General features: G+C 42.7%; 1 protein-coding gene across 1 annotated transcript; it reads right to left on the reverse strand.

The window, feature by feature from the left end:
• Positions 1–1,634: 1,634 nt before the first annotated feature.
• Positions 1,635–6,419, reverse strand: LOC124152447 (neuromedin-U receptor 2-like). Its single transcript, XM_046525383.2, has 2 exons — positions 6,131–6,419; positions 1,635–5,765 (listed from the first exon to the last, which is right to left on the reverse strand). Exon 2 carries the CDS (start codon positions 5,090–5,092, stop codon positions 4,010–4,012), a length of 1,083 nt encoding a protein of 360 aa, XP_046381339.1. The 5' UTR covers positions 5,093–5,765; positions 6,131–6,419; the 3' UTR covers positions 1,635–4,009.
• Positions 6,420–13,532: the final 7,113 nt, after the last annotated feature.

Here is a 13,532-nt window from a genome sequence, read left to right on the forward strand (position 1 = left end):
GGATTTGATAAAAAAAAATAATTCAAACGTTATATAAATTTTACTAGGCTGAAAACAGTCGCCGAAACACTGCAAACTTAAGGTCGAAAATACAATTATGATACCCGTACAAAAAACAGTACCATCGAACAACCATTTCTTGTTTTTAAACTTCCCCGGCAGTTTACATGGCATAGGAAAGTAATCAAGAACATCAACAAAAATATAAATGCTCCATAATTTATTTAATACACACATATATATTTGTGGTCACAATATTTTTTACTTACAGAAATACAAAAAAGTATACAAATCATCAATACAATTGTATAACCGGACGCCCGCGTCCTGCGAACAGATCGTAAAAAATAGCTACCACGTGACTTGCATTGACCCACAGAGGAAATATTGAGGCAAAGGAATATCGACAAAACACGTTTTTGTATAGCAAGGTTTCCAGCGGACACTTACGTACAACAATACAATCGTTTGTATCTTACATACATGTCCGCTCTCTGGAACATGAATTATACCTAACTAGATATAGCAGCGATAGCTTCAAGCTTCAAATTCTTCAAGAGGCGGTTGGGTAGTGTCGTGGTTAAAGTGTTTGCCCGTTATGCGGAATCACCGGGTTCGATTCCCTACACATGTCCAACGTGTGAAGCCCATTTCTGGTGTCCCCTGACGTGATATTGCTGGATTATTGCTAAAAGGGCGTACAGCCATACTCACTCAAATTCCTCAAAGGACTACGTCATCGGAACAAGACCGCCTCCGTGATCTAGTGGTAGAGCGTCCGCCCGAAGAGCGGAAGGTCCAGGGTTCGATCCCCGGCCGCGTCATACCAAAAGACGTTAAAAGATGGTACTTGTTGTTACCCTGTCTGGCGCTCGGCATAAAGGGGCTAAAACAAGGACTGGTCGGCTCGGAGTCAGTATACTGTGTCTGAGTGGGGTATTCATGTTAAACTGCGGCATGGTATCTCAGTGGGCTAGCACTATAAATCGGCATCAGTCCGGACTAGTACGAGCAGCCACACAAACACACACACGTACATGCACGTCTCTATATAAGTGCAATAATCTTGGACGCGACGTTTAACCCCATTTCACCCCATTTCACCTCATCGGAACAATAGGACACTTTCAACCAGGACACGCATTGTAAACCCCGGATCCCTGTCAGTCGGCGCATCGGGTATAAGGTGTCAGTACCACGGTTAGAATAGGTCTCCAGCAACCCATGCTTGCCGGAAGAGGCGACTATGCTTGTAAGCGGCGGCTAACGGGATCGGGTTGTCAGGCTCGCTTACTTGGTTGATACATGTCATCGCATCCCAATTGCGTAGAACGATACTAATGATGTTAATCACTGGATTGTCTTGTCCAGACGTTTACAGACCGCCGTAATACAGCTGCAATATTGCTGAGTGCGGCGTTAAACAACAAACAAACAAACAGTACAACCCCGGAACCCCCAGGGGTTGCCTGGTATGAGGTTTCTTTGTTGTGACAAGGACTCGCCTCAAATTGCCAGTGCGTGGCGAGGCTACATGAATCACTTCTTGTTGACGTACAAAAAATCACACACGTTTTAATAGGCAAGTGACCTTTTTCTAGCCATTTTAGTGAGTGTGGTTTTACGCCGCACTATTTCAGCAATATGACAGGGGACACTAGAAATGGGTTTCACATATTGGATCCACGTTGGGGATCGAACCCGGTCCTTCGGTGTGACGAGCGAACGCTTTATCCACTAGGCTACCAAACCGCCTTCACTAGACTTTTGAAATACAAGTTGACATGCGCTTGCGGGCTAGCATTACTTTCTAGTGATCACTACTCAAAATAAGAACCGATTCTTGCCATGCCATGAGTGTATAAAATTCCGTTATTTATTTTTCTCCATGTTGTATTAATTACTTAGTCTTTAATACTTTTAAGAAATACATGACAACCACGTCACTGTTCGGAATATGATTTTGTCCCAGTTTTTTTTTTATGATTACCGAAATATTTCAACTCTCTCTCTTTTATTCACACAATCTGAAAGAAACATTGAAATTATCTTACAGCTCGCATACATAGGACATTTTACATGTGGACATTTGGTTGTAAGAGGTCATGTAAAACTGTTACGGTCCATCTGATATTTCCCGATGACAGAAATGTAATCGAATACACATGCAAGCAGAGAGTGAGTGAGTGAGTGAGTTGATTTGAGATAAATGTAACTTCGAATCAGCGAATAAGTGGGCTCACGCTAAGGGGCAGTTTCAGATATGTACACCAGTTATTTCTACATTCGAAAGAAAGCATGTTCAAATACTTGTTTACAACGGGTTTTGTTAAAATATGTTTATTTTCGTTTTGCTTACGATTCTATGCAATTGTATTCACTCAACAAACATCTTACCTCACTAACCTACGAATTGATATCGTCTTATAAATCAATCTTCTTTTCATAGCACCCACCAAAACAACAACAACAACAAAAACAACAACAACAAAAACAACAACAAAAAACAACAGGGCAAAGTTAATTTTGTTATATGAACTTACCAAGTTGATATGATAAAACTATTCTATTTCAGTTAAGTAATGTTGTTTCTAATTGTCATTAACAATATTTTACATTTCATTTCAATGAATAACATTTGCAGGTCAGTATCAGCAAAACATTTGTCATGATGCCGACTCACCTCGTAAATTGATCGATATTACTGCAATATCACATATCGATACTCTAAGGATATCTAAATAAATGCATATGCAAAGGAATATAAATGTATGATATAACGTATGTAACTTGAGTCATATGGAAAAAAAAACAATAAACAATAAACTGATTGAATATCTAAAAATACAATGATCAGTTATAAAAACCATGACGTGTACACGTGATAAGTAAGATACAAAATGTACTCAACTCCCAACTTGTGACAGACATAAACATTATTTACACCACATCAAGGAATTCTTTTTACCAAAGGTTTTGTGCATATACTGTTAAACAGCTTTTAGCGTTATTGATCCATCTTCGTAACTCAGGGATTACTAACTTATGTACCATGTAAAAAACATGATTGCTGAAACTGCATTGAAACAAACCTGTTATCATTCAGTAAACGCATAGCGATAAATCTATCTCTTGAAATGTGATCTTTACCTTTAACTCCACCAAAGACTAGTATAATTAAGAACAATTTCGCAAAGTTAGTTTTCTGATTGAATAGGGTTATAACACTTCGTGTGGTGCTTGTATCTTTTCACTCGGTTACAGTCTGTTAATGTGATCAAAATAAATGCCACACAGAAAGATCACAGCACTGATTTCCCTACCCAAACTTGAGAAAACATCAAGGTTATTTAATGTCTGTCCATTTCAGCACAGCCATTTTCAGTGTCCATCGTGTGATAACATCTATCTCAAAAATAGTCTCCCAAATCGAATTATTTCGATTTGCCACACATTGTGCACAGCGTACCATTTCCTTGACGGTGACACATTCACCTTGTCGGTTGTACGACGATGAATTCCTAAATAATGCCGTGAGAGACATTAATTGGCAAGCAGTGAGTCGAGGCATTAGTCCCATGGGTCTGCTGTGAGAGACCCAAAGTTAATGCTCAGCACAGGAACTGAAGTCAAGCAACACCTCTTGGACTACCAAAACCACGATCTTGAAATACTTCCTCAATCAAATTTGAGTTCAAATATGCAAACCTGGACGTCCGAAAATAAAATAATATCTATTGCAGGAGGGTTAACGTTTAACCGTTTTTAAAACGCCGGGCAATAATTTTATTAATTTTCAATTTTCCGGAAAAAATATAATTTTAAATTTAACATCTCCTCTCCCAATAAAGATTAAGGTTTTAAAGCCCGAATAAGAATACAATTTGACAAGAAATTCTTTAAAATTACAAGTAGTATATGAACAGCTTTTTCATAAGCGGAAAATGAGATAATCTTTTTTGAGACAAAGCTGAATGTAAAATTCGACGTAAATTGACACGGGATGAGATTACATGTTGGTACCTGTCGTCGTGTGACCTGACCCCTGGTGTCGGGATCTATATACGCTGGATGTTGAGGTGGAGTGGGTGACAATGGATCCCGACCTTGACCTTTTACGTTTGAAAAGAGAAACCAGCTCTGACCGGAACCGCCTGCCGCTGAGAGTGTACGTTACGAAGTTCATCGAGTTGTTCAAATACATTGGAAGATTCGCGCATGCGAACAACAGCCGGCGTTGTGCATCCGCTTTCGGTGAGGTGTCTTTCTCCCAATATGTAGTGTAAATGAGGTAGATAGAAATTGGTAGCGTGCAGACGAGATACACCAGATTGAGGCTCAACAACATGTTGGTCATGGACGAAACTTGGCGCCGTCTTTCAGTCGTCTGCTCAGTGGTGGCCACATTCATCTGGGTTATAGTGCGCACGCCAGCCATCAAACGCGTAATGATAAGAGTGTTACCGACTAAATGAAACGCGAAAGGCCCGAGGCAGAACAAACACATATCTATCCACGGAAATATGTAGTCAAGAAACTTGGCATAATCCGGAGACTGGTTTGCACATGGATAAACGGCACCTTCGTAAACCACTCGGCCAATTCCGAACAGAAAATGTCCATTAACAGACATTAGAATGATCACTAGAACCAGAATATTTACCGCAAGTACGTTCTTCGTACATATGACCTTCACCCTGTGGGGCAGCCATACCGAAATGGCGCGCTCCACTGTAACAGAAACAAGAATCCAGGCAGAAAGGTCAAGGCTGACGTACAGCAACCACGTGTTGACCTTGCAGATCACTGGGTGAAGTTCCCGGATGTCGACTTTGAAGGTGTAGATGATCCATTGTCTCAAAAGACCTGAATATAAAGCCAACAGGTCAGCTACAGCCAGACAGGTCAAATAGATGGACACACTGGACTTCCGCATCGTCTTCTTGGTCAGCACAACTATGGAGAGAACGTTACCGACGGTGCCAAATACAAGTAGGATCGGCGGGAATATTTGCCACATGAGATTCGCCGTAGCTTCCTGTGGTAGAATCATTTTCGACGAAGGCGAGGTAGTCGAGTTGGTAGTATTCATCCTCGACGCGTGGGTTGTGTCGAACTTACTACGGAATATTTACTCACAGTGTCTCGATGAGGCTTCGTGTCCTTCTCAGGTCACTATGTTTGTGGGAAGACAGTTAATAATTCTTGATTGATAATATCAATGTCCACATGATATGATGGTATCTATAAAAAACGCCCTAAAAAACTGAGTTAAAACAGATAAAGTGTATTCCGCTGCCTTTCAAATGATAACACGCTTCCACGTAGAACTCGACGCACTGTCAGAAACCTCTAGAATGCCAATCAAACAGTTACTGTTTACAATCCACTGTATCGTGTACTCTCATCCAAACCAACAGATTCTTCACGTGTTTTTCCCCACAATCAACTTGCAGTTTATACTCGTCTGGGACAGTGACATCAACACAGGCAATTTATAAGTGAAATTGATGACGTGGATCAAATGTGTATTGTTCGCACATACATCCCCGCTGATGAAACTGACCACAACACAATGGAGACACGCGATGAGCAGGATGAAGTTTGCTTGCTTCGATCCGACACACCGCCAATCACTGGCCACATGTATTGATTTCACGATCGGATTGTGTCCATTTCAAAATGATATCGACATGCTGTCGAACACCACATCACATTTCACGTGATCGTTGAATTCAATTTGAATTGACTTTTGGTCCTTTTTTCTGAAATTAAAGATCACACGCAAATCTTACCAAACTGTTCAACAAAGTCCAACATATAACTGCTGAAAAACTGCATTTTCCTTTAAAGCAAGATTGTTTTTCCGATTAAAATATATTTAGAACTTTTCTATTAACATCTAAAATAATACGTTAGGGAATCGGTTTCTAAAATGTTATGACGTCATAAAGGTGTATGATATTTGAAATATTAACTCGTAACAAGTATTTGGTGTTAGGAAATATTTTCTTGAATAAAGATTATGTTATCAGACGATGAAAATAAATCATGGCACAATTGTCCCACATGCACCTCGAGTGTTTACCTGTCCTTGGATTACGATTTGAACGCTTTTATCAATACTCACCTGTCCAAAACAGCTGTTCTTAAACCCACAGGCGATGCCAATATCATGCGATGATGATGCTCCTAAAATACTTAAATTCTTGCGTGTGTCACAAAGATAATCCAAAATAATCCAGCCCGTTTGATAAAAATATCTGGAGATGTCACAAAATGATATAAATCACAAATACGGCCAAGATTAAATCACCACCGATTCCACGAATTGTTGACGAATGATATGCGTTTGAGAAAAACAATCATGGTTATCCGGGCATTCTGTAAGCTGCTGGAAAATCAACATGTCAGTTGTAGCGGAGTGTGAATGGTTTGTGAAGCACTCAAAGTTGTGGCGAGCACATCAAAGGCGCCGACCAATCAAATCGTTTTTGTCTGTTTACCGTAACCGATCACATTCGAGTCCGCGCAGATCGTGCAGCACGTGTTTCACGCTCCCAACTTTGGTGTTGCTGCTGACGCTTAGTGGCGGCAGGTGTTTGTGCATTACTTCCGTCAACTCTTGAAGCACAGATTGGTCGATATTTCTCAACTCATCAACGGCTATAGGGACTGCGCATTTCATAACTTCATTTTGATGAATTTATGGTCCTATTCTAGAATTATTACACTTAACAAAATCATTTCCGATGTGACGAGTAGGCCATAACTAGCCGTGTGTTACAAGATTATTCTATTTTGCGGCTTGAGGCTATTCATGTGAGCCCAATGAAAAAAACACCTATTCTTATTTCATCGTCGTTCAAATCTGAAAGCTGAAAAATGTATGACATATTTGATGAATGTTTTAGCGCGTTCCGGGTAGGAAGGACATCGGATTTGTTATGAAACTAAAAAAAGTATTACATGACATGCCGAGAGGTGGCGTTAAACCAAACTGACTCACCCACCTCGAACGTGAGCATGCGCATATGAGGCGTCACTAACGTTTCTTGGAAAAGTTAAACTCGTCCATAAGGCGGGAAGGTACACGATATACTCGCCAAAAAACAGCAGAACAAGATATGATGATCTTTTTACTTTAAGAAAAGAAGCAGATTTTTCTATTAATTATATATTTTGTATTATAATAATAATAATTATTTTATAATTTTATCAATTATACTAATGTTCTCCCGTAATTACAAAACACAGCAGGTATTATGGGAAAGACAACAGGTGTGTTTTTCTCATATGGCAGTAGCACCTGATTCGAAGGCATAAGTTAGAGTATTTTTTCAGCATTTTCTGACTAAAAAACATCGTTTCAAATGGACGTAATTATACTCATGTCAAAATATAAAGCACATTTCGGATAAATTCTATACTGTTTCAATTACGGGGACAAGTAGGCACGCAATATCACATATATGTCTGTGATTGCATGTCATCGTGCCCTTGATCGTTGTTCATGTTATCAGCCACTGGTTTCTTTGTTCCAGCCTCGTTTACTTACAGACCGAGGTGGCATAGCTGGAACAGTACTCATGCGGCGTCAAATAACACTCACTCACTAACACATTCTGTTTACGTTTATATACTGAACAACAAAAGTTCCTGTGACATTGAATAAGATTTAATGCAAAGTTATGTTTTTACCAAATCTGAAACAATTTCGGTTTGCAACAGATAAAAGACTCCTGTAAGTGTTCAAATGGTTTAATTTGCCATACTGACTTCAGAAAATGCGTGATTTCGTAAAAAAACATGAACATGCCAAAATGTCAATTTACAAATCAATAGCGTGTGTGCCCACCTCTGGTTGCGATGCAAGCAACACATCTTCGTCTCATGGAATCGACCAGGCGTCGCACAAAGTACTGTGGGATATCTGTCCATATCTGCTGGAGCATGTTTCGAAGCTCCTGGAGTGTCTGTGGAACACGTGGTTGACGTCGAAGGCGCCTATTCATCTCATCCCACATGTACTCGATTGGTGAGAGATCAATGGAGCGAGCCGGCCAGGGGATGACATCCACGTTGTTTTGTTGAAGAGAATCCTGAACAAGTCGAGCAATATGAGGCCGGGCGTTGTCATGTTGAAAGGTAATCCCTCGGCCATGACGACGCAAAAACGGTAGAACAACAGGGTCGATGATCTCGTCGCGGTAGCGCTGTCCATTGAGATTTCCCTCTACCACTATCAAACGGGTCCTCTGTCTTGCTGTAATTCCACCCCATACCATAACGCTGCCGCCCCCGAACCGATCTTCTTCCATGACACAATGATTGACGTAACGTTCACCTCGACGTCGTTACATGCGAATCCGTCCATCGCTGTGGCTGAGGTGAAAACGAGACTCTTCAGTGAATAGAACTTGTCCTCACTGAATGGCCGTCCAGAGTAGACGCTGTCTGCACCACTGTAGACGTGCTTGACGATGGTTTCTTGTCAAAATGGGACGTCTGGCGGGTCTTCTGGCGACAATCCCTGCACATCTGAGGCGGCGACGTACGGTTTGTGAAGATATTCGTTGAAGGCCAGGGATGCTTCTTGCAGTCACTGTTGCTGGCTGGAATCCATTTCGTAGGTGTGTTGTTCGAATCCAGTTGTCTTGTCGATTATTGGTTACGCGTGGCCTGCCACTTCGAGGATGGTCTCTGACTGCATTCGTCTGTTGCCAACGTTGCCATAAACACCAAATGGTGTTTCTGTGGATGTTAAATTGTCTTGCAACATCACGTTGACTCGATCCTGCTTCAAGCATATCAATGGCTCACAGACGCTCATTTTTCGGACAGGCGTGGTATTTCGTAATGTTGAATAATTGCGTAATTTGGTTGTTTTTCTGAGTGGTTGTTGTCAGCACGATGCTAAACAATACATATGGAATCCCGTTAACGCACATGTTTTTATACCCATTCTTGGGTAGTGAAATGCATGGGGCTTGCATAAAAGTCAACTTTTGCATCGGGTTGCATGCTTTTCTGTAGCAGTTGCGTTTTTGTGACTTGATTCCATACATGTACTACAATATTGAAAACCAAACTTTACTTGTTTGAAAAGTACACTAAAATATTGGTGTCACAGGAACTTTTGTTGTTGAGTATAGTTTCAAAAGAGGCGAAAACTAACAGAAATCTGTGCTATTTCAATTAAGCGAAAACATGTTTTTAACGTTTCCTTTTATGTGTGAATTGCTATTTAATTGGAGCATACGACAGCCTGATAAAGATAACAAACATTTTAACTTATCCTATCTCACACTTTGCATTTCTTCGTATTCGTCGACGGGTGGCCCAGTCGTCTATGGCGCCGCGATTCGTTGACTGCCGACCTGCACCTTGCACGTGACGGCTGAATGTCTCCTTCAGTCATCCCGCTTTTAAATGACCACCGGACAGTTCAGTCGTCTGACGCTCCTCCCCTTATGTCGAAGATGGGGTCTCCCTTAACCAAGCTTTGGGAAAGTCTAAGCCGTCAGCAGAGGGTTGCCTCTCCCCCTTTCCCACTCGTGATTCGGGTCATCATCGCCCCCTGCTGCGCTCTGAGAATACAGATACAGCTCTCCAGCAATCTAATGACGATGACCTACTGAACGAGAACAGGACGATCGTCATCGAACTAATGATCGGCGAGTGACAATGGAGCTTCCATCACAGGATCGTCATCCTTCATTTGATCATAAGGGATCGAGGGATTGATAGATTGACGGATTGAAGACGCCTCCACAGTCGACTGGGGCGATGTCGGTTGCAGGCGTTTGTGAAGTGCCAACAGGAGCTTACACATCAACAATCTAGAGTTCATCACTCCTTGGGCAGATCTTCTTCAATCGCCGGCAGTCATGATCCAATCAGACAATGCGTCCATCGTCTGGTACATCAACAAGATGGGGTTAACCAAGTCTGCCTCCCTCCTTCGAACGACGTTTCAGTTCTTTACCCTCGTTGACTCCCTTTACATCCAGGTTCGGGGGGCACGGGTGGCCCAATAGTCTAAGGCGCCGCGATTCGCTGTGCAGAGTTGCGTCCCTTGGGCATGCCAGAAACCTATGATTGTGGGTTCGAATCCCGGTTCGCCCCAATTATGTTTCTAGGTTTGTCAGCACCATACTCGTGCTCGTGGGTTTCACCGAAGTGGTAAACGTCTGAGACCTGAATCACTTCGAGCTTTCCTCCCACATTAAGCTTACACACCGCGATATAACTGGAATACTGTTAAAAGCGGCGTTAAACCTTACTCACTAACTCACATCCAGGTTCGGGCCAGGCACATTCCAGGGATCCCTAATGTGACAGTGTGTTCGCCCCGATCAACCATTCCTGATGGAATGGCAACTCAAGTCATTCGATGGATCTGCCACATTTTGCGAACCCCATACCTCGACCTATTCGCAACCCGCTTCAACAACCAGTTGATGAGATTCATATTTCCTATACCAGCTCCTCCGTCCAGCCTCCTCAGAACTGATGCAGGTCTCAGACGTTTACCACTTCGGTGAAACCCACGAGCACGGGTATGGTGCTGACAAACCTAGAAACATAATCGGGGAGAACCTGGATTCGAACCCACAATCACTGGTTTCTGGCGTGTCCAAGGGACGCAACTCTGCACAGCGAATCGCGGCGCCTTAGACGACTGGGCCACCCGTTCCCAGATATAGGGTATATATGCTTTTCTGTTGGGGCCTCGGTCTACATCAACAGAAGTCACCATCCGGTGCGGCCATTGTTTAAATGGTGTCCCGATCGTCTACCTGCTCACCTCTGTCTTGCGCATGCGATGTCTTGATTGAAGACCCATGTGAAAAACGGATATTGTCGATCGTTTCCTCTTCTCGTTCTAACCTTATTCGATCTCTATGTGATAGGTTTGATCAAGCGAAAAAAAAGATGACAAGCTGGTCCGCCTTACGTCATTAGGAATGTATGTGTGAGGTCTGTCTTGTAGCAACATAATCGGGGCGAACCCGGATTCGAACCCACAATCATTGGTTTCTGGCGTGTCCAAGGGACGCAACTCTGCACAGCGCATCGCGGCGCCTTAGACGACTGGGCCACCCGTTCCCCCTTCACATGTTGGATGTGAGCTGAATGTGTATAATGAAGGCTGTAAGTGGGAAACATAACCCAATGAGTCGTCATGGAAACCGTCATTTCTGTGAGTCTTTGTGTGAGTTCGTGCATTACATGCGCAAACGCTACAGGTACTACTTCCGGCCAGGTACCCAAACGGCACAGGTGATACTTCCGGTCAGGTGCCCAAACGGCACAGGTGCTACTTCCGGTCAGGTGCCCAAACGGCACAACTACTACATCCGATCAGGTTGTGCTACTTCCGGTCAGGTTCCCAAACGGTACAAGTGCTGCTTCCGGTCAGATGCCCAAACGGTCCAGATACTGCTTCCAGTCAGGTGCAATATGATACAACAGGTCGCAGATCATGTATTTGTGTAGCTACGTGTAATATAAATGTTGTTTCAACCACATGATTCCACACGATGGTGTTTCTAACAGAACTGACCGTCTCCGTGGTCAAGTGGTAGAGCGTCCGCCCGCAGAGCGGGAGGTCCGGGGTTTGATCCCCGGCTGCGTCATACCAAAAGACGTGGAAAGATTGTACTTGTTGTTACCCTGTCTGGCGCTCGGCATAAAGGGCTAAAACAAGGACTGGTCGGCTCGGAGTCAGTTTTCTGTGTCTGAGTGGGGTATACATGTTAAACTGCGGCATGGTATCTCAGTGAGCTAGCACTATAAATCGGCATCAGTCCGGGCTAGTACAAGCAGCAACAAACAAACACACGTCGCTATATAAGTGCGACGTTAAACCCCATTTCACCTCACCTCAAACAGAACATTTCTTTCAACACCCCCAGCATTTCATGCACTGCCTGCCCTTGGGGCAATTACGTCTCGTGGGTAGCTATGGTTTGTGTAACTTAGTTTATCTGTTACGTTTCCGTCAGTTTGCCATTTAATTATTTATGTGGTCACTGATACAGGATACGGATTAATTCGTTTACAAATCAGGTCAGACAATCCATTCAGATCACTAAAACAAAATAATATATATCCTGTATCAACCTTTCTTTGAAGTAATAGGGACGGTGGGAAAGCCTAGTGGTTAAAGCGTTCGCGCGTCTGGGTTCCATTTGAGAAGCCTATTTCTGGGCACTATCGGGGCGGTCGGGTAGCATAGTGGTTAAAGCGTTCGCTCGTCACGCCGAAGACCCGGGTTCGATTCCCGACATGGGTACAATGTGTGAAGCCCATTTCTGGTGTCCCCCGCCGTGATATTGCTGGAATATTGCTAAAAGCGGCGTAAAACCATACTCACTCACTCACTCACTCTGGACACTATCAACTTGTGATGACACAAGGTGTTCGCGAAACAGCGTCACTGCATGAGTGAGTGAGTGAGTGAGTGACTTAAAGTTTAATGTCACATCGGCAATATTTCAGCCATATCGTGACGAAACAAAATTTGACATTAACAATATATTTTAAACTGTATACAATTCTGCCGACGAAGGGCAGTATAATAACTAGAATATCACAGATTTACATAAAACTAGTCAGAGAGCATGTAAAAATATATTAACATTTTACAACACAACATAAAACCAGGCTATAGATCGCCATCAACGTCACTGCATGAGGCCATGCCGCGAGATGGCGCCACGAGGTCGACGTGTAACGTCGTGTTGTGTTTGAACTCGCGTTACTGCTTCCCCTATACACCTGTGATAGGCCTTACTTACACCTGTGAACTACATTGCCTGTTTGGGTCTGGTCACTTAATTAACAGCACGGCGGAGGGGGTAGATAGAATATAGATATAGAAGATAGCTAACTGATGATTACCTTGGAACAGCTTGCACAAACATCGGAATAACTCATTAGGAACATGTCGACAGTGTACTCTGTTCATTAAAGGGCGTAGGAAAAAGGCCTTCACGTCGTTGTTTATATAAGGTAAAAAATCATTGACCTTGACCTTAACTGCGTAATGATTGGCAAAGGATCATAGGATTCCATGCGCAATAAATTTGTTCTTCGGTTCCTGCACATGGTCATGTAGCAATAATAGCGGCTTCAACCTTGTTTCAACAGAGACGGTTAAATAACGTATAAATAAATATAGTATTAGCCGGGTGTGTTTTCGAAAAGTAAACAAATTACCATTAGTGATACAATTTGTATTATTACCACCGGTCATTGTAGTGGTGGTGGTGGTGGTGGCAGCAGAGGTGGTAGAGTCTGTAGTAGTCACAGAGGTAGGGCCTAGCTGGAACAACAATGTTGAATGTTGAATTAATGTTGCATCAACGCCATGCTTCAACATTGAAATAAGAGTGATTTTTGGTTGGATTTGAAAGTTGTGAGGATGTTGACACTGAATAAACATCAGATATAAATGTTAAATGGTGAAATAATGTTGCACTTTTCCCCGCTTAGACCTATTTATGAACAAAACGCAACCATTA

This window comes from Haliotis rufescens, unplaced genomic scaffold (assembly GCF_023055435.1).
Source record: "Haliotis rufescens isolate VD_foot unplaced genomic scaffold, xgHalRufe1.0.p SCAF_74, whole genome shotgun sequence".
NCBI lineage: Eukaryota > Metazoa > Mollusca > Gastropoda > Lepetellida > Haliotidae > Haliotis > Haliotis rufescens.

Coding starts and splice junctions, on each gene's coding strand:
- LOC124152447 (XM_046525383.2), bottom strand. CDS start 5,092: ATGAATACTACCAACTCGACTACCTCGCCTTCGTCGAAAATGATTCTA.